General features: G+C 35.9%; 2 protein-coding genes across 2 annotated transcripts; both read right to left on the reverse strand.

Moving 5' to 3' along the window:
• Positions 1–1,130: 1,130 nt before the first annotated feature.
• On the reverse strand, positions 1,131–14,527 carry rem1 (RAS (RAD and GEM)-like GTP-binding 1). Its single transcript, XM_073825957.1, has 5 exons — positions 14,266–14,527; positions 12,164–12,510; positions 7,803–7,885; positions 4,425–4,632; positions 1,131–2,319 (listed from the first exon to the last, which is right to left on the reverse strand). The coding sequence occupies exons 2-5, from the start codon at positions 12,489–12,491 to the stop codon at positions 2,042–2,044; spliced, it is 897 nt and encodes a 298-aa protein (XP_073682058.1). The 5' UTR covers positions 12,492–12,510; positions 14,266–14,527; the 3' UTR covers positions 1,131–2,041.
• Positions 14,528–17,910: 3,383 nt separating this feature from the next.
• c20h20orf96 (chromosome 20 C20orf96 homolog) lies at positions 17,911–23,714 on the reverse strand. Its single transcript, XM_073826328.1, has 9 exons — positions 23,607–23,714; positions 23,401–23,513; positions 23,150–23,308; positions 22,939–23,038; positions 21,995–22,152; positions 21,694–21,795; positions 21,510–21,596; positions 20,036–20,157; positions 17,911–18,053 (listed from the first exon to the last, which is right to left on the reverse strand). Exons 2-9 carry the CDS (start codon positions 23,425–23,427, stop codon positions 17,993–17,995), a joined length of 816 nt encoding a protein of 271 aa, XP_073682429.1. The 5' UTR covers positions 23,428–23,513; positions 23,607–23,714; the 3' UTR covers positions 17,911–17,992.
• Positions 23,715–24,504: the final 790 nt, after the last annotated feature.

Below are 24,504 nucleotides of genomic sequence, written 5' to 3' on the forward strand. Positions count from 1 at the left end.
CCCCAACTGGGAAACTCAGGGCTTAAAGAAAATTTCGAGTTTCCCACTCGCAATAACGACTTTGTGGTGGCGTTCATGTGTATTCAACTCCCAAACGCGATCTATCCGACATGACTTGAATGCACCATACGACTGTATCACCTGACCGCTTATTTTAGCGTTGATAGTGCAGCCAAAGAAACGCATAATTTGTGATAACGGCGTGAACGGAGCATAAATCAACAGTGACAGACACCAACTGAACAAAAAAACGTATTTGTGTTCTGCAGAAAGAAGTTATACAGGTAATTGTTTCACAACATTTAGAAAGAACATCTTTGGGAAGATAGGCACAGATACAATCTAGTCTAACAGTAAACAATTTTTTCATTGGTGACCTTCAACTGACAGTGTAACTTTATCCATGAGGCTTAATCGGCATCTGGGAAAGCCTCCATACACAAACTTAACCTTGACGTAGTTACAGTGGCATTCTTAGTCATTCTGAGGGCTGACTTTGGGGTATGCAGAACAGAGACAGCAAAAATCATTTGTGTATCTACTGCTTTTGTATCAGTTTAAGATGTTAAGATTACAAATATGTTACGACGCCATGTTATCGATGAGGTGTAATGGTTTTCAGTTGCATTGCCTTTATGTTTGGAATATATTTGACCAAATGTAAAACCCATCCACCAAAACATCTGTTAAATATTTGCATTTGAGAAAGTGGAGGACTAAAATAAGACTGGCCAATACATTTAATCGAATTTCTTTCTGAAAATCATTTCAGTGATTGAATTTCACTGATTTTTTTCCATATTGTTGTAAAAAAAACATGTATTGACTGTTTCTGAGAACAAGGACAAATACGGGGTTGTTCAGGATAGCATTCGATTAAATCTGAACCGTTTTTTTTTTTTTTTTGCAAATATTAGTAGCAGGTTCAAGGTGAGGCCACAGAACATGAGCAAATACTTCTATCATGAACAGCAGTGCATCTTATGAATGAATCAATAGACAAGCAACTATTTCTAAATGGTTTCAATCTTCTAAAAGAATCAAGAATGGCAAACTTGCAACAACTAATTTCATGTTTTTTTCAAAGACATACTGGGTGGTATTTGAAAAAAAAAAGCAGAAACTAAAAACACAGATTAGAATTTAATAAAAAAACACTGAAAGTTATTATGTCTGCATTTATGCAAAGCATAATTGTATTTACATATTTCAAAGCCATTTATTATTATACAAATTCTGGAAATAAATATTTACAAACCAACAACATTAAGTTGTACAAAAAACATTTTCCCCTCTATGTCCAGTGCCAAAAAAGTAGACGAAATACACAGAGAGTCTATAAACCATTATTTTTGTTATTCCTGCAAAAATAGCTGACACCTTTATAATGTTTACTGACCGACTGAGTTTACTGACCAACTATCTCTTTCAAATAAACTGTAACAGGCTTATGGAGGATATTCACATGCCCTTTTTAAATGATGATTGACATGTGCATAATATTTTTTGCTTAAAAAAACACTGGTCTCAGCTGTCTCTCCTTTAACATTTCCAATGGGCTGTGCTTTTCTCATAGCAAATGTCTTTCAGTGTATATAAAATATGTTCTTTGTTAGAAAAAACAGTAAGGTGAAACTATCATTTTTTAAGGAAAAACATCAACAATGAATAATAAATATTGCTTGTTCATTTATTCTAACTATTATCTATTCAGTCTGATAAGGCAAACATTGATAAAATGTTCATTAAAAAACAAAGTCCACTTAATCGGTGATATACAGTAATAAACCTTTGGTTTAATTCCAACAGCTATCAAAAATTTGATCTATGGGACATAGAACAATGAGCAAGACCGCAAGATCCTCAGAGGAGTAAGTAAAAAGGTTGCTAATGCTAGATTTTGACCAATGAATAAATAAAAACCAACAAACAAAAAAATGTGAAACAATGTTCAACTTCAAAACAAAGACAAATCCTCTTTTGCCTTCCGAACAGGAAACAAAGAAACCCAGAGTTCAAGAACTGAGAGTGATCTGTGGGTTCACAGCACAGCGAGGTCATGACAGGACTTGGAGCGCACTTTCAGGGCCATCTTCTTGTTGTTCTTGGCCACAAGTCGATCTAGAAAGCGTCTGGCTTTCTTGGTGATGCTCTCTTTTCGCTTGTAGATGGAGCGTCGGCGCTCATTGGTCTCTTTGCTGTCTCGCCGCAGTCGGATCTGCCTCACAATGCCCTCAAAGAGCTCGTGAACGTTGTGGTGGAGGGAGGCGGAGGTTTCTATGAACTTGCAGTCGAATACCACCGCACAAGCCCGACCCTCTGCCACAGAAGACCAGGATTGTGTAAAACCAAACCCGTCACAAGGCTTTGCAGGCACCATGTAAAACAATTGTGCATTCATGAGCTAGACTACCCTACCATTCAAAAGTTTGGGTTTTTAAAAATATTTTTGAAAGACGTTTCTTATGCTCTCCAAGGTTGCATTTCTTTGATTAAATGGTTCCATTTTATTATTTAAAATGGAATTTATTCCTGTGATGGCAAAGCTGAATTTTCAGCAGCCATCAATTCAGTGTTTAATGTCACATGATCCTTCAGAAATCATTCTAATAAGCTGATTTGGTGCTCAATAATCATTTATTATTATTATCATTGTGAAAACTGTTGTGCTGCTTAAAGGAAATCCCAGATGTTAAGACTTGTATGGCTCAATATAACGTAAATGATGTCTCTTATTGAAAAATGTAGTAGAAAACCTATGAAAGATTTATGATATTTAAAAAATACATAAATATTTTAGATATATTTTGGACTGTGGGGGGCGGCATTATTTTGATGATGTGAATTGGTTGCATTTGGTGAGCCACTGGTGCTACCAGTTGCTATTTTTACTCCATCACAACTCGGAATACAAAATACTGGTGATGGATATAAGCTTAGGCTTAAACCAAATGCCATACCTTTGTTTTTTCCCACAAGGAGTCTAAATATCCGAGTGAAACTCCTTCAGTGGCTGTGGCGTCATCGACATGTTTACATCCTGTCAGGATGGCATCTAGTGTTTCTTGTCTCTGCCATTCATAAGCTCTTTCAGTAGCTGTGGTCTACTAAAAGCCTCAAAAGCATCAGGGCTAAAGTGGAGAGAACAAAGACGTGGGTCTTTAGGAAGTTTTATTCGGCCACTGGCATCTTCCCATTCTTTTCTCCTCTTCTTATCTCTACGAAAAAAGACTTACATCGCTTCTCTTGTTGCCCTTCGACTGAAAATCACAACCAAAAGCCACACAATGTGGAATTTTATCAGTATTTTGTTTTCCGAATTGTGTTGCAGTAAAAATAGCAATAGATAGTGCCAGTAGCTCACCGAGTGCAACCATCTGACATCATCAAAATAATGGCGCCCCTCATTGTCCAAAATATGTATAAAACGATGTAGATTTTCAAAATAACATAAATCTTTCAGGAAGAGTTTATTAAGCCATACAAGTCTTAATACCTGGGGTTCCCTTTTATATTTTTGTGAAAACAGTGATACATTCTTTCAGGATTCTTTGATGAATACAAAGTTCAAAAGAACAGCATTTATTTGAAATAGAATAGAAAATTTATTTATTGTCACTTTTGATCTATTTAATGCATCCTTGCTGAATGAAAGTTTTAGGGTGTGTTCACACTAGTGGTTCGGTTCGTTTGGTTCATTTGGTTCTGACCAAAAAGGAAAATTATACATTTGGTCCTGGTCCGCTGGCATTTTTAACATACCGAACCTAAAAGCATAGTGATACATTCCAAACCTGATTGGTCGGATTGAATGACATATATTTCATGAGGGAACTCACAGAACACTCCAAACAAAAGGAAAACATGCATTCGACTACACCTAATGCCGTCTGCTGGACTAAGCACCCTCATTGTTGCATGTATATGATTTTATTTTTACCGCTTGTGAACCCACAAATAGCTCATAAAAGGCGCTTTACCTCCTCGTTGCTCTATGTTTGCTCTACGTTCCCTCTGCTCATTTTGTTTTGGATACACCACTTCATATCGCATAGCGTTGCATCTTATCATTACTGCCTGTTTTTGGTTCGTTTAGAAGTATTTAGTCTGTATCGCATTCATATTTCAATAGATCCGCACCAGAGTTTAAAAGTGGACCAAGACTCATCTTTTTAGCTGTCTCAGTCCGCTTGTTTGGGGCGCACCAGGGTTCGGATGGCAGCGTTCACCCTTACTCAAATGAACCGCACTAACAGAGCAATTGCACCAGAGTTTGCTTTAATCTAACCAAACATGCCAAGTGTAAACACACCCTTAATCTCTCAAAATTCTTTCCTTATACTGAACCAAACTTTTGAATGGTAGTGTATAACATCCCACTATGATGAGTCTGTGTGAATGACACAAATCAAAACTCTTCTCACCTTCCACTGCCACCTCTCGAGAGCGCACTAAGTCACTTTTGTTGCCCACAAGGATGATAGGAATGTTTTCAGCCTGCCGGATGCGACGCAACTGGATTCGCAACTCTGATGCGCTCTCAAAGCTGCTGCGGTCAGTGATTGAGTAAACAATGATGTAAGCATTGCCCACCTGCATGCAGTAATCCTGCACCCACTTCTCATCTTCCTCCTAGGGGATCAAAAAAAGGTTAAACACTTTAAAAAGCTACTTCACGGAAAATTTTAATTTGGTTATTAAAGTTTTTTCTGAGCCACATGACATTGAATTATTTATTCAATGTCATGTGGCTTGGAAAAACCTTTAACCCTTTTCTTTCTTTATAGAATCACAAATAAGTGACAAGCACAAGACATTTTAAAGGAGAACTCCGGTGTGATTTTGACCTAAAGTGTATTGAATCATGATACCGAGTGTGAACGTACCTTGCATATCTCATCTCGGTTTGTGTCCAGCTGTCCGAAATCTGGGGTCAGTTAGCCGATGCTCACAACAGGTTGTCAATGAGAGTCAACAGGGCATCGGAATAGCCATGTAAATAAATCACTGTTTTACGCCATTTACGAGGCACAAAGTAGCTCCACACTTCATTGGTAGACTTCCAAGGGCCCTGACATTTAAAACGAGACATTGAGAACTCAGAAAAAGCACCGGTAGTTTATTTACAAGTAGATTTATACAGACATTTTCCACCAGGAACAGACCGGTCGCCGCCATCTTAAATTTAGTCACGATAAGTCGAGTGTCGAGCACGAAGGAAACTACAACCTGATACGTTGATAACCTGATAAATTCCTTGGTGCTCGACACTCGACTTATCGTGACTAAGTTCAAGATGGCGGCGACCGGATTTTATCTTCCAGGTACTGTCTGTATAAATCTTCTTGTAAATAAACTACCGGTGCTTTTTCTGAGTTCTCAATGTCTCGTTTTAAATGTCAGGGCCCTTGGAAGTCTACCAATGAAGTGTGGAGCTACTTTGTGCCTCGTAAATGGCGTAAAACAGTGATTTATTTACATGGCTATTCCGATGCCCTGTTGACTCTCATTGACAACCTGTTGTGAGCATCGGCTAACTGACCCCAGATTTCGGACAGCTGGACACAAACCGAGATGAGATATGCAAGGTACGTTCACACTCAGTATCATGATTCAATACACTTTAGGTCAAAATCACACCGGAGTTCTCCTTTAACAAAGAAATTACTTTTTACTTTTAAAAAACAATGACAATGAAGCTTCAAACTTTACAAACAATGCAAAAGTACCATGCAAGTGGTCCATACACAATCATATGCCAAATTTTAAGTCTTCTGAATAGGCCAATTTTTAAGTCTTCCCTAATAGTCGACTAACCGTTAGTCGACAAGAAGAGGCTTGGTGGACCAAAATATTATTAGTCGCAGAAAAAAATTCAACAGGAAGTAACAAAGTCACACGTGTGACGGACAGATCGTTGACGCCTGGTCTATGTGGTAATATAGTACATCAATCAGGACACCCAAACACGCACCTATCATTCATTGACCTCAATTATAGCTTGTCATCTGAAATATGTAAGTAGTAGGAACTACTGGCCAATCAATCTAAAGTTAACCTAGAAAAATGTGCATTATTTAAGTGTCTGTGTGGAGTGTGGACAGATGAAGGCACTGGTGCAGTCACTTGCTCCTAAAATACTCTGTCATTTTTGGTCATACAGATAAAAATAATACATCTTTCGAATCTGTAAAGACTTTACGTTTATTTGTGTGCACTCACAATAACAATGAAACGTTGCACTTTTGTAAAATAGAGAAGACAGGATGCGCAAAACTCTTTACATACCTGAAAAAAAAAAAAAAAAATATATATATATAAATAAATGTCTACCTTCAAATGAACCAATTCAAATGAAAAACAAATCTTCTCAGATTATCTAATCCATATGAAATATACAAACTGGCGTATCAATGTGGAGATGACGAGTCTTCATCTCTTAATCCGAAAACAAAGAAAGCACTAGTTTATTAACAAATTATTAAAACGTTAATGCAGTCTCCTTGCTGATTTTCCCTGACACATTCATAATTAATATATCTGCCGGTGTGCTGTGGCAAGCTTTATGCATGTGCTTGAGCGCTTATTAGGCTATGTAGGCAATTAAAGGCTTATTATTATAATTTATATGCTTTATTAATAAACATGCATTTAAACATTTATTAATAAACAGTCGGATAATGCTTAAAAATAACGACTACTAGTCGACCAGAAAAATGTTTAGTCGAGGGAAGCCCTACTTCTAAAGTTACACTACCCTTCAAACATTTGGGGTCAGTACTTTTTTTTAAATACTTTTAATAAAATCAATACTTTTATTAAGCAAAAAATGCAATAAATTGATCAAAAGTGACAGTAAGGACATTTATAATGTTGCTAAAGGTCATATAAATATGTTTCCAAAAAGCTGTTCAATATAAGAATTTCTTACAGTAATAATACCTTTCTTTAGCACCAAATCAGCATATTATATAATATAATAATTATAAAATATTACAACAGAAAACAGTTATTGTACAAATATTTCACAATATTCATATTTTGACTTGCTTAAATCAAATAAAAATGTAATGTGGAGCACTCTTATTAACTTTTATGTTGCTTTTTGTTGTCTTTTGAAGTTTCGCAATCCTAGTCCTCATTATATTGGGAAACATTCGTTATATTGGGAAAAAATGGCCAGGGTGTTCTTCAAATTTTTTATTGAAGAATTCAAGTCAAAGAGGTTTGGATTGACATAAGGGTGACTAAATAATGACCGAATTTTTACATTTAGAATAAACTATTCTTTTTAAACACTTGTGCATGTACTGAAAGATGAACGTTTAACAACTGAAAAAAATGCTGAGCACTGTAAAAAAAATTCTGCAATCAGTAAGTACAGAATTATTTATCTCTGTAAACAATTCTTGAGTTCAGAAAAGCCTAGCTGCCAGACAGACCTCACAGAGAAGAGTCATCGATAGCGGTGTAATTAGGCCCCAGAGCGATCAGTGTACTTGGCTGTGTGGTCAGCAGCAGGGGCCAGCTGTATGTTGCTTGCTCACTGCAGGGCATCGCTCAATGGAGTTTAGCCACTGGCAGCAAGTGGCCACGTTTTTTTCCACAACACTGCACAAAGGGCATTGTGGCCCTGTAGGTGAGACTTGTGTCTGGAAAGCACAGACTCACTGCTGGCAGACACATGCAAGCCCCTGAAGACCACATGCCTTCAGATTTTCCTTTATTTACATTCGGTAATTCATCGAGTAGGTTACTGAGGCGAATATGTTGAGACATATTGATGTATGATGTTTGCATACCTGTTTTTCTGTTTCCCATGTGTCCATCACAACTAGGGTCGTCTCCTCCTCATCGACCGTAAGAGTTCTCTCATATGTATCCTCTATAGAAACATACACAGTATTTTCAGTCGAATTTGGGACATAAATAACACCCAAAACATCAATGACATCAATCTGACATGCAATACAGCATTGCCAACTAGGGATAGATGCTAGGTCAATCACACTGAGTTCATTTTTTGCACTAGCTATTTAAAAAAGCTTCTATGATAATGATTTTCCCTGTTCTTTGTCATGAATTGACCCAACTGTTAAAAAACAAAATTTTTGCTCCCTTTAATCTGTTGTACATTTGAACAGTGCTTTGTTATAATCACAGGCATGAAAAATGCATGGGAAGTGGAATAGTGGAAAAATCGCTGAGCTGTGTCTGATAAACTGATCGCATAGCTAGTTTGACAAGAAGATAAAACACACTTTGCTCCAGCCTAGGTTGATACTGACCTTTTCTCATTTTTCCACTTTAAATTTACACTGTCACTTTTTTCGAGACTTCTACAAGATGTATAGCACTTAAAGACAAACTTGGCCATTAAACATGTGAATTCACGATAAAGAATAACAGTGTTCTTAATCAACTTCAGTGTCTCAAACTTCACGTCAGCTAACATCTAAATGTTAAGACCAAATATAAAATATAATCCAGGCATGCCCTTCAAAGAAGAGTGTCCTCGACTGGTTAGGTGCACAGATGTAATACTACTGTGTTAAAGTGCATCTGCTCAGAGGATTAGTTCTCTTCCAGAATAAAAATTTCCTGATCATTTACTCACCCCTGTGTCATCCAAGATGTTCATGTCTTTCTTTCTTCAGTCGAAAAGAAATTAAGGTTTTTAAACAAAACATTTCAGGAGTTTTCTCCATATAGTGGACTTCAATGGGGATCAACGGCTTGAAGGTCCAGATTGCAGTTTCAATGCAGCTTTATAGGGCTCTACACAATTTCAGAGGAATAGAGGGCCATATCTAGCAAAACATTTGGTTACTTTGTAAATGAAAAGGAAATTTATATACTTTTTAACCATAAATGTTTGCTCCACTAGCTCCACTCCTCCAAGTTTGACTTTCTTTGCACGTTCGTTTTGTAAACACTGGGTCGGTACTTCCGCCTATACCTCACATGTGCGTGATATAATGGATGCAACGCAATTATAGAGCATTTAAAACATATATATCACTCACAAAAAATCTAGTTAAGAATTTTTAAAAGCTGACAGAAAACTGACAGCAACATCTTTTATCTCAAATTAATCTGTAAATTCAATGCCTTCTTATTAAGAATAATCAGATTAATACAACATCATGTAAGCATGTACATATACACATATACTGTACACACACACACACACACACACACACACACACACACACACACACACACACATATATATATATATATATATATATATATTAGGGCTGTCGAAAATAACGCGTTAACGGCGTTAATTATTTTGTTGTTGTTAATTACGTCAAATTTTTTAACGCATTTCACGCATGCGCAGTGTGACGAATCATTTGTCAGGATTGGGGAGCTAGAGGCGAGATGGAGCAAGGTGAGCCTATGGACGGATTCAAATATAAAAAGAATGATGATGGTACAGTTAACAAGTACAAGCCTTTGCGACAGCCCCTCTGCAACTGGAGTGGTTATAGCCAAGCTTAAGCTCGGTTCTACTGGGGTAGACGGTGCTATGCCTACCCTCAAACGAAAGCAAAGCAATTGAAGATCTGACAAACAATCCAGCGTTGTTCATCTCCTGACTAAGTGTAGACGCGATGTAAATAAAATATTCATTGTGTAGTTTAGAAAGCTTTATTGATTATAACGGAACGTTGTGAGATCTCTATGAACTAGATTTGTGACGCTTTTAGTGATAATAAAGGGAGCGCGCTTTGCACTTTCCATGCCATAATCCATTCAGAATTTGTATGAAAATTTCGTTTTTCTTATGTTTTGGGAATTACATCTGTACATCGTACACGTTCATTCTCGAAAGAGCGGTGACTGACACAGTGACAGAGTGGAGAGTGGAAGATACATAAAGCCGCTTTGCAGGTCATCGAGGCACCAGCTCAATCAATTGCATTTTTTCAGTGGAAGCAATTTCAAATTATCCGTCATTTTTGCTCACAAAGGAAAAAGTAATACACCAAAAAACGTTGCAGTGTTTTTATAAAATAAAGAAAACAAAAATGATGCGCTTTCTGTCGTCTCGTTCTTGAACAGGAGTGCTTAACAAAAATAAAGCTAAATGCATGCCTCACAGACATGATAAACATATCTATAGAAAGTTTTAAATTATTACTTAACGAAATAAAACAAATCGAAAACAAAAACTTGTTTAATATGTAATCCTTAACGATAAATTTCTCTCTCAAGGCGCGTCCAAAAATGAAATTGCAGGATCTTTGCGACATTGACTCACATTGACTCACAGTGAATATACTTTTTTAATAAATAATTCAGATATGTCCTTACTCTTTCCCCGACACATTTATTATTTATTTTTGCCGGTATTTGTTTTAGCCTACTGCGTGCGATTGAACGCGGATCTCTTCCAGTTGCGCCATCCGAGCCGTTATCGAAAGTAAAAGCGAAAGTCTCGTGTTGTTTCCACCAGCGCGACATTATTGATGGATGTCTAAAATATAAAAAATAAGGCATAGCCTAAAACAGGCCCGATGCGGGCCCTGGCATAATATGAAAATGTGAAAATTATGTATCCTGTTATTTATATTTTGGTATGCATTTTAGAAAAAAAAAATGGTTAGGATTCAGGTGTTGCAAATAGTGATTAATCATGATTAATCCACTGAAAAGTCTGATTAATCTGATTAAAAATTTTAATCATTTGACAGCCCTAATATATATATATATATATATATATATATATATAAATATATTATATACATACTATCACAATGATTTCGGAAAACTGACACTGTAGACTGAAGTATTAAATTCATAACAAATTTTTTTTATATTGTGACCCTGGACCAGTCATAAGGGTCAATTTTTCAAAATTGAGATTTATATATATCATATGAAAGCTGAATAAATAAGCTTTCCATTGATGTATGATTTGTTAGGATAAGATGTATAACCAATATTTGACTGAGATACAACTATTTGAAAATCTGGAATCTGAGGGTGCAAAAAAATCTAAATATTAAGAAAATTGCCTTTAAAGTTGTCAAATGAAGTCCTTAGCAATGCATATTACTAATCAAAAATTAAGTTTTGATGCATTTACAGTAGGAAATTTACAAAATATCTTCATGGAACATGATCTTTAATTAATATCCTAATGATTTTTGGCATAAAAGAAAAATGTATAATTTTGTTCCATACAATGTATTTTTGACTATTGCTCTAAATATACCTCTGCTACTTAAGACTAGTTTTGTGGTCCAGGGTCACATATTATTACACTATTGCACCCTTGGTAAGCATAGAAGATCTTTCAAAAACAGTAAAATCATTCATCTAAATGCATAAAGCACATTCGAATACATCAAAAACTGCTTTTATTTAGGGTCATGGAAGTGTAGCCTACTAATATGTCTCCACTGATGCAAGAATCAATATACACACATCAGCCTGTCAATGGCATGATTATTTACAGGATGATGTTCTGCTCAGGTCAAAGCCAACACAGCCACGAGACATAAGGTCATACGCCGTTAGACCAAAAACAACATGTAGGTCAACAGATTGCCACTCACAGACACTCATTTACCGCTTTGATAAAGGCATTTGGCATAGTTCAGTGCATTCAGTGCAAGCCAGTTTAAACGGTTAGGCTTATACATAGGTCTCTGATGGAGCAGTTTTGTGTCAGTCAAAATGGATTGTCTCACACCCTTGGGAGACCAAAAGATAGACAGGACTGGACAAATGGGACGGGCCACACAACGCTGCTGACTTTAAATCAGTCATGTGCTCTGCGGTTATAAGTAATAAGCAGATTCAGACAAAACAGGCAACAGTGCTCTAAATAACAGTTGGTGCATAAATCAATGTACTGTATGCACTGTTTGCTCTGACCGATGTATGAATCAATATCACCATACAATTAATGTTTTAGGATCAATCTTGACGCGTGACAATTTGAGAGTGCAAATCAGCCAGACCTAACAGTTTAGTCAAGGTCATTTTAGGCCCTGCACTGCCATGCACTTTTACAGTAGTGTGTCAGTGCGATATTTACTGTTAAACAATAACATTCCGCTGATCAAACCGAATAAGTGAATCAACTGAATCAGCTAAACTGACCTGATATGTACACATGAAGGCAAAATATTCGTAAATTCTATACCTCCAATGTGTTTGTGTGCATCCTTCTCTTGTATTCCAGCAAAAATGTTGGCAAGGCTTGACTTCCCCACGCCGTGATCCCCCAACAAAACCACGCGATAAAGACACTCGGCACCAGAGCTGTCCGACTCCGAGTCTGAAGACCAGTTGGCCCGTGAGTGGATGCTCTTGTCTCCAGGATGGTACGAGGCTGACTGGGCGAGCGGAGGGTGATAAGGGTCAGCTGAAGGGTCTGTTTCTCCCCTGGCCGCCTGATGAGAGGAGGGAATGGGAGTACTTGCTCTTCTCCTCAGTGGTTCCTTTCCCTCTTTCTGTGTGTTGAGTGTCATCTTATAAACATAGGTATGCCTGAACAATAAAAGAGACTTTATTATGAGAAGAAAACTAACAGATTGAATGCATATACATCATAAACCACCAGTTAAAAGTTAACTAACATTAACAAATGATGAACAATATATTTATTACACTATTTATTAATCTTTATTAAATGTTATTTAATAAAAATACAGTCATTCATTGTTTGTTCATATTAGTTCACAGTGCATTAACTAATGTTAACAAACACAACCTGTGATTTTGATAATGCATAGTTAATGTTTGAATTAAGTAAGATTAATTAATTTAAGATTAATTAACTGGACTACAAAACCAGTCTTAAGTAGCAGGAGTGTATTTGCACCAATAGCCAAAAATAGATTGTATGGGTCAAAATTACAGATTTTTCTTTTATGCCAAAAATCGTTAGGATGTTTCATAAAGATATTTTGTAAATTTCCTACCGTAAATACATCAAAACTTATTTTTTGATTAGTAATATGCATTGCTAAGAAATTCATTTGGACAACTTTAAATGCGATTTTCTCAAAACTTAGATTTTTTGCACCCTCAGATTCCAGATTTTCAAATAGGTGTATCTCAGCCAAATATTATCCTATCCTAACAAATCATACATCAATGAAAACTTATTTATTCAGCTTTTAGATGATGTATAAATCTCAGTTTCATAAATTTGACCCTTATGACTAGTTTTGTCATCCAGGGTCACAAATGTTGTAGAAGTATTGTTCATTCTCAGTTCATGTTAACTAATGAATCCTAATGTAAAGTGTTAAGAAGAACATCCCGAAATACTTCTTGAAGAGTCACTTGCTGACTGCATCTCCTTTATTATACAATCTCATCCAATATGTTAATGTTTAAATTATAAAAAATAAAAAAAATCAAGTGCATGCAAACTTTTAACTGATAGCATTGACAATACCAGGGCTAGTTGTCACACTTTTTATTTCAGTGAATGATTTCTTATTAGTATGACTATACATTGACTTTAAAAAATACACCAAATATTTATAACTTAAATATTACTTTAAATACTGTTGTAAAATAGTTATTACAGTTTAATAATAGCTATAACATTTTATATATTTTTGAAAAATATTTATAAAATAAATGCAATTTCAAACTGTATGCATGACATTTAAAACGTGACAACTTAACCCCGTTATAAGAACAAAATGTACTACTTGTCTTGTGTGAATACATGCCAGTGTGGTTTTATGTTTACTTGTTTACTAGGAAAAATGTTATTTTAAGTTTAATGTAATTATTCTAATTAAGCAAACTAGTGTTTGACACGAAACCACCGAGAGCGAAAAACAAGCATTTGTCTATCACTGTGACAACTAGCCCAGGAGTATATAGCCCGTATACTCACGCGTTTTATCATATTCCATGCATTAATAAACACAACAGCTTAACAAATCACATATATCCCAACAAAAACATCGTTAGTGCAGTGTACTCACAACCATGTCCGTAAATGAAGTTTCAGAGCTTACAGGTTCACATCAAGCCGCAGAATGAAGTTAAATAAAGCTACTTGGTAGTGAATCAATCAGTTTGCTCGCAGTGGAGTTTGATGTACCGGCTGCAGGGAAACGCTACACCGCTGCAGTCATGGCAACAGCCCCGCGAGTTCCACAACGCTTTTAAAAATTTAAGAGCGGAATGAAGCATTTCTCTCAATCTCCCGCGCTGTCCGTCACAGGCTCGTCTCGGAAAAAAACATCGGAGAGTTCACATCTATGACCTTTCACTCACCTTTTTCCTCACCACGAGCAAGTTTTGGGAGTCCAAAGGGCGACTTCTCAGTTCATCCTTCCCACTTGTGGACTTGGAGCGTCAGCCCTCAGAGCTGGATCGGTGTGAAGTTGCATGTATCGTGTCTTTGTGATTAAACACAGGTGGGCTTCTCTTGCCAACTCAGCTCGAAACGTGCCTTCTGTTTATATTACTCACATGATCCATAAACACAGCTCAACGAATGGGCCCTCAACTGTAAGTCTCGTGGGTCCTCGCAGAGCGTCTTTCAACATCATCCAGGGCCACGAAATGTTATAATGTGTCTTTTTAGCACCGTCCCACTCCATCGCCATGACGTCGATGTTCTGTCATTTCCTGCTTGAAGCTGAGCTGAGATATCATATGTTATCAGAAGGTTCTCATTAGTCCTATTGCTTTGATGTAAAACGCATCTTGATTTAATGATGTCATCACTGGGAAGTCATGCAATGTGAAACCACACACATTGCATTTATTTTTCTTTCGAGACAAACATCCACAGCTGTTTCTTTTTTCTGGGTGCTTATGCAATTGGATAATGGATGTTGCAATTTTTATTGCATCTATTTAGTATTTTTGTTTCTAAAAAGCATGAAAAAACACATGGAAAATAAGAGCTCCGCATCCTCGCATCAGTGCAATAGAGGAAAGAAGGTTTATCCCCTGCTTAGATATCGCAGTTGTTGTTTTTTTTTTTTTTTACCAGGAATTTTTAATTCTCTGAGGCTCAGCTGAAAGTTTTCCAACTGAAACAACAAAAGTAATCAAACCAGTCGCCCATACACTGGGGTGCTGAAATCCATAACTGTTTACGGAGCAAGCCCCTTGTTCCCACACTTTGCTCAATTACATCAATGTCACAAAACTACAGTTTCAAGGTTTGCAAAGTGGCTTAGAAATGCTCCATTTGCAAGATAAATAGAGTCATATATAGTCATAAAATGAAGCACATACTTTGAGGATTGACACTTTAAAGTGTCATTAACTGCAATAACGTTTGCTCGCCTGACTGGTACCAAAATTCAACATTGTGGTCCATGGGACATGGGAACATGGACCGATATAAGCGTCTTCTGCAAAAAGACTGCAATTGCATTTTTTTATGTGCTTTGCAGACCATACAGAGTCCTGCGAATAATTTTATAAACTCACTTATAAATATTCAAAAGTATGTGGTTAGATTTTTTTTAATTAATTAATTTTGTTTTACAAGACATTAGTATCTAGATATAGATATTAGATATATTTATATTTCAAATAAATGGTGTTCTTTTGAACTTTCTATTCATCAAAAAATCCTGAAAAAATGTATCATCATTCCCACAAAAATATTAAGCCATACAACTATTTTCAACATTGAAAATAATAAGAAATGTTTCTTGAACACCAAATCATGTTGTTCTGACACTGAAGACTGGAGTAATGGCCACTGAAAATTACACTTTGCCCTCACAGGAATAAATTACATTTTCATATATTCAAATAGGTAACAAATTCAGTAATATATCACAATTTAAATGGCCTTGGTGAGCATGAGATGTTTTTCAAAAATTTCTGAATGTTAGTATACTTACAATGAATGAGGCTATAGTTGCAGGTTATCTGCGGGATTTTTAAAATCAAATTTAAAAGTTTCCAGGACCTTTAAGACATGCACAAATGAAATTAATACCATATGAGCAGGGCAATTTCTATGGTAACATATTAAACTGTAAAATTACAGTAAAAAGCATGATGTACAGGTTAGATACAGGTTTTCACAAAAGTTCAAAGTCTTTAAAATGATAAACTTCATATTTTAGCCTTTAAACAATTTTTTTTAGAAAAGGGTGGTCAAATCAATTATATTAATTTAAACAATTATTATCAATCATTACATTAATTACATAATATATAAATAGTAGTGCTGTCAATTGATTAAAAAAATATCTAATTAATCGCAACATAAAGAATGTTTGTTTTTAATATTTGTTTAATGCCATGTTTTTTTTACAACTGGCAAATATCACTGATAACTGATGTCTCTATGAATTTGTTTTTACTAATATTTAATCATTGACTATAGCAAATCAACATTGCAGTGTAATTGAGAGCTATCAATTTAACATTTATTAGACTTTAAAAAATAACTTTTAATTCATGTGAACTTACAACAATCTTCACATAAACCCATTATAATGTAATTTAGCTATCTGTGACCGTGAGGAAGAAAAATATAGCCTAATTCAATAGTTATCAAACCCTCAATTCTAAGGTAAATCAAGATAAAGCTTAAGACTACTTGTTAAGTTTTGGATTTTCTCTTTTTAATTTTGTTCTTTGATTAAAAAACATCACAGCAGCTGGTTATTAGGATATTTTGGCTGCTACTTTAAGAGCTGCCACTGCTGAACTTGAAGAGGATCTGACTGAGCTTTAATCACCTTTTTTGTAACTTCATTATTGACGACATTACATACTAATAGTTCTATTTGGGTTTAAATATAATACAGCACGCTGGCACATTTGTGTGTGCACTTGAAGAGCACACGCTACAAGCACAGGACAACGGCTGACAGGACAGGAAGATTAGTTTCTAATTTGTTTAGATTTTTCAAATGCTTTAGCATTAACTTCTTATCGATCCGCAGATTCACATTTATAACTGTGTGTTTGCTGCATATGGGCAAATTTTTTATTTGGTCTGAACAAAAAACGCAGATGGGCAAATTCATTCTCTGCCAGCAGGTGGTGCTTTTGGAACGGCAGAAATATAACGGTAGCCAAAGTACACAAAGCAGTGCAGCACCTTTTGAAATGTGCAGCGCTCATTTTTATTCAATGAAATCACAACCTTTTGAAGTTTGTCACATTAAGCCATATCGCAATTCCAGTCTTTCCGTCCTCTTGAAATCATAATTAAAACTTTCTTGTACCATTTAAGACTTTTATGGCCTAAAAATAAATTTAACACGTAATAAGACTTTTTAAAGACCCACAGAAACCCTGTGCTTGTAAAAGTCTAGTCTCAGCCTCAGACGTCACGCCCATGGAACGTTGGCTAAAATGTCTGATGTATAAAGCACACTTAGCTGGAAACACGAGTTTCGAAGTCGTCATCGGATTGGTTAGATAATACAGGATTTCTGTAAGAAAAGTGCGTTCTTTAACGTTCCACATGGACACAAAAGGCACTGAACCCCCTCATGTTTACAACTGTGATGACGAGCGCTTATCAGGATTTTCAAAAGTATGTGAAAATTGAAAGTTCATGGCATAGAATCTTTAAAATATGTTTGAGAGTTTTACACACCGGTCTGTTATTGTGCCGACATTTCCATGCCACTAAACATGACGTAGCACAAACCGAAAGGTGATTGGTTGCTTTACCTGTCAGTCATATAGCCTCTTGGCCAGTAAAAAGTCTGACTTTTAAAGAGGTATTTTGTTACTACTTAACAAATAAAAGTGGTAATTTAACATATGTAGCTTAGTTTGTGCAACACAAACATATATGTAGTATGTAGATGCATGTCTTTAAAAAAAAAATAATAAGAGAGAATAAAGCCCATAAAACAAACTGAAAGCAAAGACAAATAAAGAAAAGAATATCCATACAATTGTTTGACTGAGTAAAATGATTTAATGAAGTGGCTTCATTGATTTTCTTCTGTAATATATAGCAGCTCAAGAGTAGACTTAAAAGGGCAATGCCTTCACGACAAGGCTACACGGGGAGTAAATCCATTTGGGGTATATTGAGATGGACATCCATATCTGGAGTACACCTAAAATACAGAAAACACACTGACAGCAACTATATACATGACCTTAAAGAGATAGTTTACTTAAAAATGAAAATTCTGTCAAAATTTACTCACCCTCATGTCGTTTCAAACCGACACGATTACTCTTGGATTCTCAGATTTCATCAAAAATATCTTAATTTGTGTTCTGTTGATGAATAAAGGTCTTACGCTTTTGGAACGACATGAGGGTGAGTAATTAATGACAGAATTTAGTCATCATTTACTCAAGTCATAGGTATGATATAGGCAACTCATGTTGCTGTGAACCAAAGAAAGATATTTAGAAGAATGTTTCAACTGTTTTGATGAAACTTAATGGGGTCCAAAACTATGTTAGACCCCAGTGACTTTTTTTGTATGGACAAATACTTCTTTTGTTTTCCACAGAAGAAATGTAAACAGATTTGGATGACAGAATCCTCATTTTTTGGGCGCAAAGATCATGTAAATCAGGAGGACTGCTTATGGGACATCTGCCCTTGAACATGGTCACCACAGCCTGAGACAGTTTGTTTAAGACAGGAAACATGAGAACTTTCTCTGCTGGGGCTCAGTACATCTGCAGATACTAAAGCCATGTCTCTGTCACGAGCAGAGCAGGAAATCCCAGATCTGTTTATCATTATCTCCATTTAATGGAAACCTTTATAATTTGGTGCTCAGTGTGACATGATAAGTGAATGTTTTTTGTTTGTTTTCCACGTTCTTTGTCCCCTAGGCCAAAACACTTAAGGACCAAAGGTCCATATGAATAAATCTTATCTGTGATATAACAGCTCCCATGGGTGGCAAGAGGTTGTGCATGCACTCGCAGGACCTTGGAATAAAGTGTCCGATTGTTTTGGAGATATGACCGATTGTCATGGAGAGGAAAATGACATGCTGTTTTGGAACAGACTGTTGGGAAATGTGAAACCTTCATTAACCTTTAATGGGCGCCAGGGATTCCATGAATGCACAGCATTCTCTTGTTCTTCATTTATCTTTAAGATGGCCTTTGGAGTCTTTTCCAAAACTGTGTAATATAACACCATCTCCAACAGCCCAATACTTTTTCCAAGCCAAGCTTTTGTTTGAAAGTAGATAGGGTACTTTTTTCTCTAGTTTATCTAATTCGTAGAGTTGTAAATGTGAACTGATGGATCCACAAGATAATGTGTTATAAAAATGTAAACAATTAAACAATTTAAACAAAGGCAGTAAAATATGTGTATATGTTATTTAAGTATTATAATACTTGATTGATAATACACAGTCATAGCCATAAATGCATTGGAACTAATAATTGGCATAATTCTTTCGGTGTTTCGGTTTTCGGCCTTGGTTTCCTATTTTCGGTTTTCGGTTTCGGCCAAGAATTTTCATTTCGGTGCATCCCTATCATTTACTCACCCTTGTGTCATTCCAAACCTGGGGTGTGTTTCCCATACAATGATGTAACTCACTGATCAACTATCACAGCATGATGCATCATTGGCGTAAAAAAACATCTAGTCATGACTCTCTTACAACTACACAAGTTTGCAATGTTGTTTGTTTGAACTATGAACAAAATAATACCAGAAATTTAATTTTGGACTGAACAGTCCCTTTAAATGTTTCTCAAAGCATGAAATGAGCATCTTAACTCATATCGGATGTTAAACTACAATGGGCTGTGTTCTGTCAGTATGTTTGAGAAGGCCCTTGAAAGTGAAGTTCTCCAAGTGTTGCTGTTCTATATCTGTTTATGGGAGGGGTCGGGTCATACTAACACTGTTAGACATTTCGAGGGGTTTGTTGAACTTCCTTTCAAGTGGCCAATTTTGTGAGAACTTTTCTCTGCAATTGCAGTTATTGTATAACTTGGGAATGCTTCAGCTGAAGAGCTTGGCAATGTTCTTGTGTTAATTGAGGACATAAGAGCTGTTTGTGATAAAGAAGCTGTTTGCCTCAATAACTCAATGTCCTCATCCACTTACTTGTCCGATTTCAGGAAAACATCTGGAAATATCTCTCTCCTGATGTTTTTTGGTCTCGACAGTTGCAGTTCCTGAATACTCTTTCTTAGTTCTTCATTCCTCCTCTCCATCTCCATTACCATCTTAAAAAAAAACATATAGCAAATGACATACTTTATTAATTTTCAAATATTAATTCAACTTTATTAATCAGTTAGAAACTTTAAAGGCATAGTTCATCCAAAAATTGTAATAACCCCATGACTTTCGCATCTTTAAGCCATTCTAGGTGTATATGACTTTCCTTAAAGAAGTAGTTTACTTCCAGAATAAAAATGTACAGATAATTAACTCACTCCCTTGAAGAAATTATGTTTTTTGAGGAAAACATTTCAGAATTTCTCTCCATATAGTGGACGTCTATGGTGCCTGCGAGTTTAAACTTCCAAAATGCAGTTTAAATGCAGCTTCAAACCGATCGTTTCACTAGATAAGACCCTTCTTCTTCGACTGGGATTGTTTAGAGCCCTTTGAAGCTGCATTTAAACTGCATTTTGGAAGTTCAAACTTGCGGGCACCACAGAAGTCCAATATATGCAGAGAAATCCTCAAATGTTTTCCTCAAAAAGCATAATTTCTTTACAACTGAAGAATGAAAGACATGAACATCTTGGATGACAAGGGGGTGAGTAAATTATCTGTAAATTTGTGTTCTGGAAGTGAACTTCTCCTTTAATAAAAATACAATCAGAGTTATGTTAAAAAATGTTCTGGCTCTTATATGCTTTATAATGGCTGTTGAGATTTTCAGGTTTTAAATATCCATATTTAAAACTTTATAAACTGCAATTTCCAGCTTCCGCTAACCGTTGTACGCGTGCTCACTAGAGAGTGATGTTCCATCGGATGACGTAGGATGTAGGCGCTCCATTGAGAAGTAAAGAACGTGGAAACGAGTAGATAAAGGGCAAAACAAAACACTGGTCAAGAATTAGAAGTACAAAATGAGACTTTGTAAAGAAAAAAGCTGGAGAATTTCATTATAAGCCAAGAGGAGTTGCTGTAAACAAAACTTAGTTCTCGCAAAACTAGCATATTCTCATCGTTTCCGCTACGCCTACATCCTACATCATCTGCTGGAAGCCACTCTCTCGTGAACATCCATACGAGAGTTAGCGGAAGTTGGGGATTATGGTTTATAAAGGTTTAAAAATAGATATTCTGACACAAACATTGGTTCGCTTTAGGTCTTTATTAACCCCTTGGAGCTGTGTAGAGTACTTTTTACATGGGTGGATGCACTTTATTGAACTTCAAAATCTCAACAGCCATTCACTGCCATTATAAAGCTTGGAAGAGCCATTACATTTTTTAATATAACTCTTGATTGTTTTTGTATGAAAGAAGAAGTCATATACATCTAGAATACCTTGAGGGTGAGAAAATCATGGGGTAATTTTTATTTTTGGGTGAACTATCACAATGTAAAAGGTACCTTTCTCTGATTATGAATCTTTTCCCTCATTATGTCGTTCTCTGAGGCCATCAATTTGACGATGGGAGGGATGTGGGAAGCATGCGTCTGAAAATCAAACCACATATTTTTATTTTATAAAGCACCAAACATAATCTCCATTTAAAATGAGATCAATCTACAAATTGACATAGAAGAGCAGTACCTCAACAACAGCAGACAGCACTTCCTGTTCTCTTTGGCATTGGCGTCTCTCCAAATTATCCATTTCTTTTTTAAACAACAGATTTAAATCCTCTTTCTCCTTCTGACAATTTTTAAAGGGGAACGATGTTACAACATTATTAAACACTGAAGAGTTCTCATGGGAGCAGGACCCACATGTGTTTTTTAATAAATAAAGGATTTTCCTGGATATAATTTTGATTACATTTTACTCTCTACCCATCAGCTAGCCAGAATGTCAGCTTTTGGTCATCCAGCAGTAAGTCCTGCTCCTATTTTACCTGCTGCATCTCTTTCAGTCTCTCCAGCTTTCTTTCCACATCGGCAATCTGCAAGGCCTTGACTGGAAACTCCATATCTTTGTATGCCTTCAAGCTGCGGAGCTCTGTCTGAGCCTTTACCACCTTTGCTTTTAGCAAATCCAACTGCTTCTGCAGGCCTACACGTATAAGATAAAGCCATCTGAAATTTGTTGTTGCAGTTTGGGGTTGTTTGCTATTGCTTTTCTATTAACAACCATTGCAACATATGGCCAAAAGTATGTGTATACATAAACATGTGGACAGCGGCATTATCATGCTGGAACAGAAGAGGGCCTCATTCTACCTTAAATGTATTGTATGCTTGATTTGATGAGCCTGCTTGCAACAGAGGTACACTACTGTCCAAAAAGATCACTAAAATAATAAATAATAGTAATACTTAAAATAATATGTGACCCTGGACCACAAAACCATTCATGAATGTCATTTTTTTGAATAAATAAGCTTTCCATTGATGTATGGTTTTGTTAGAACAGTACAATATTTGCCCGAAGATACAACTATTTGAAAATCTGTAATCTGAGGGTGCAAAAAAAAAATCTAAATAATGATAAAATCACCTTTAAAGTCTCCAAATGAGGTTCTTAGCAATGCATATTACTAATCAAAAATTAAGTTTTGATATATTTATGGTAGGAAATTTACAAAATTCTTCATCGACCATGATCTTTATCTAATTTTTGAAATAAATAGATAATTTTGACCCATAAAATGCATTGTTGGCTATTGCTACACATATACCTGTGCTACTTACAACTGGTTTTGTGGAACAGGGTTGCAATTATTATTTAAAATAAATGCTTTATATAAAACTTAGATTTAAAAAAATATTGTGTAGTGTACATATTGCATTTGAAAATGATGAAAATAGTTAAAGCATAACTCATGAAGTGTTAACTAACCGTTGAGGCGTGTCTGCGATTCTTCCTTTATATCTGTCAGCTCTGCTTTGGCACTTTTAATTAGCCTGTCATTCCATTGTTTCAAAGTTACTGCTGATCTCTAGAAAGAATATAAAAGATCATATAACTGGTTAAGTGTATTTAACACTTGTACAGGTCAGTGCTCTTTTGTGTACAGTAGGATCTAAAAACATAATACAATTTAGCTCACCCTTTTTTGCTCTGTCTGGATGAGCAGTTCGTTGGCTCTGGCGAATGAGCTTCTGTCTGTATCCATAATGCTTCTGGCCATCTGCAGGTTCCTTTCTTGAAGTTGTTGACAGAGCCCCTCCAAGTCTTTTATTGCTTCTTTCCTGGATTTGATGAGTAACTACAACAGACTGCAGCTGTCGACATGGCGTATATACCAAACTAAGCACAGGAGAACTATTAAAGTCTGCTTTCCTACTTTATAGTACACACCATCAGTTCTTTGATGTTGTATTTCATCTTTGTGGTGATCTGGTCCTGGTCCACTTTTTCATTTGTCCTTCTTGCAGGGAGTTTAGGGAGTGTTGTAAAATCATGAGATTTTCCTGTTCATAAAGCTGAGATTACAATGCATAAAGACAGACATACTTCACTACAGAAGCTGCATTACTTTGATCCTTACTTAGCCATGTTTATACCTGATTTTCCAGTCGGAGATGGTCGGATTTCGCTTTTATTAGATGGTATGACTGCTTTATGATGAGGAGTTGCCCAGAGCAGAGGTTTTGTTCTTGTACTTCGCTGCCATTTGCTGTAATCCTTGAAAAATATAAGGTTTTAGTCAAACTAAACACATTAAACATTATTCATTATCTGTTACAAAGAGCTACGCTATTATATTAACATTACAACACGTAAACGCAGTCAGTCATACCATGGAATGAAAGTTATGCATATCTTGACCCATAATGTTTTTTTTTTAATTCAGACCCGTCGACAACAAATTTACCGAGAGTCTTTTCACAAGTTTGCCATAGCAACCGGAGACACACGGCTGAGTACAACGTACTTCGACTGCCATCTAGTGGACATACTGAGCATGCGCAAAACTTGTTTTCTTGTTTAATTATTATTTTATGGGATTACATCCAAATAAGTGAATAAAGAATTCAATTATGCAATTACCCAGTTCTTTATTAGGAACTTAATGAGTATAATTAATGTTTATATTGTTGGTTTGAGCTGGTTATGTTTTATTACTGAACTGAATAAGATATTTCACATAAAATATGTTTACATACAGTCCACAAGAGAAAATAATAGTTGAATTTATAAAAATGAACCTTTTCATAAGATACATACTTGATTCTTAATATTGTGTTGTTACCTGAATGATCCACAGCTGTTTTTTTTTTGTGCTTGTTTGTTTAGTGATAGTTGCTCATGAGTCCCTTGTTTGCCCTGAACTGCCCGCTGTTCTTCAGAAAAAAAATCTTTCAGGTCCCAGTTTAGTTTTTCAGCTTTTCTGTGTATTTGAACTCTTTCCAACAATGACTGTATGATTTTGAGATCCATCTTTTCACACTGAGGACAACT

This window comes from Garra rufa, chromosome 20, assembly GCF_049309525.1.
Source record: "Garra rufa chromosome 20, GarRuf1.0, whole genome shotgun sequence".
In the NCBI taxonomy this organism is placed as follows: domain Eukaryota; kingdom Metazoa; phylum Chordata; class Actinopteri; order Cypriniformes; family Cyprinidae; genus Garra; species Garra rufa.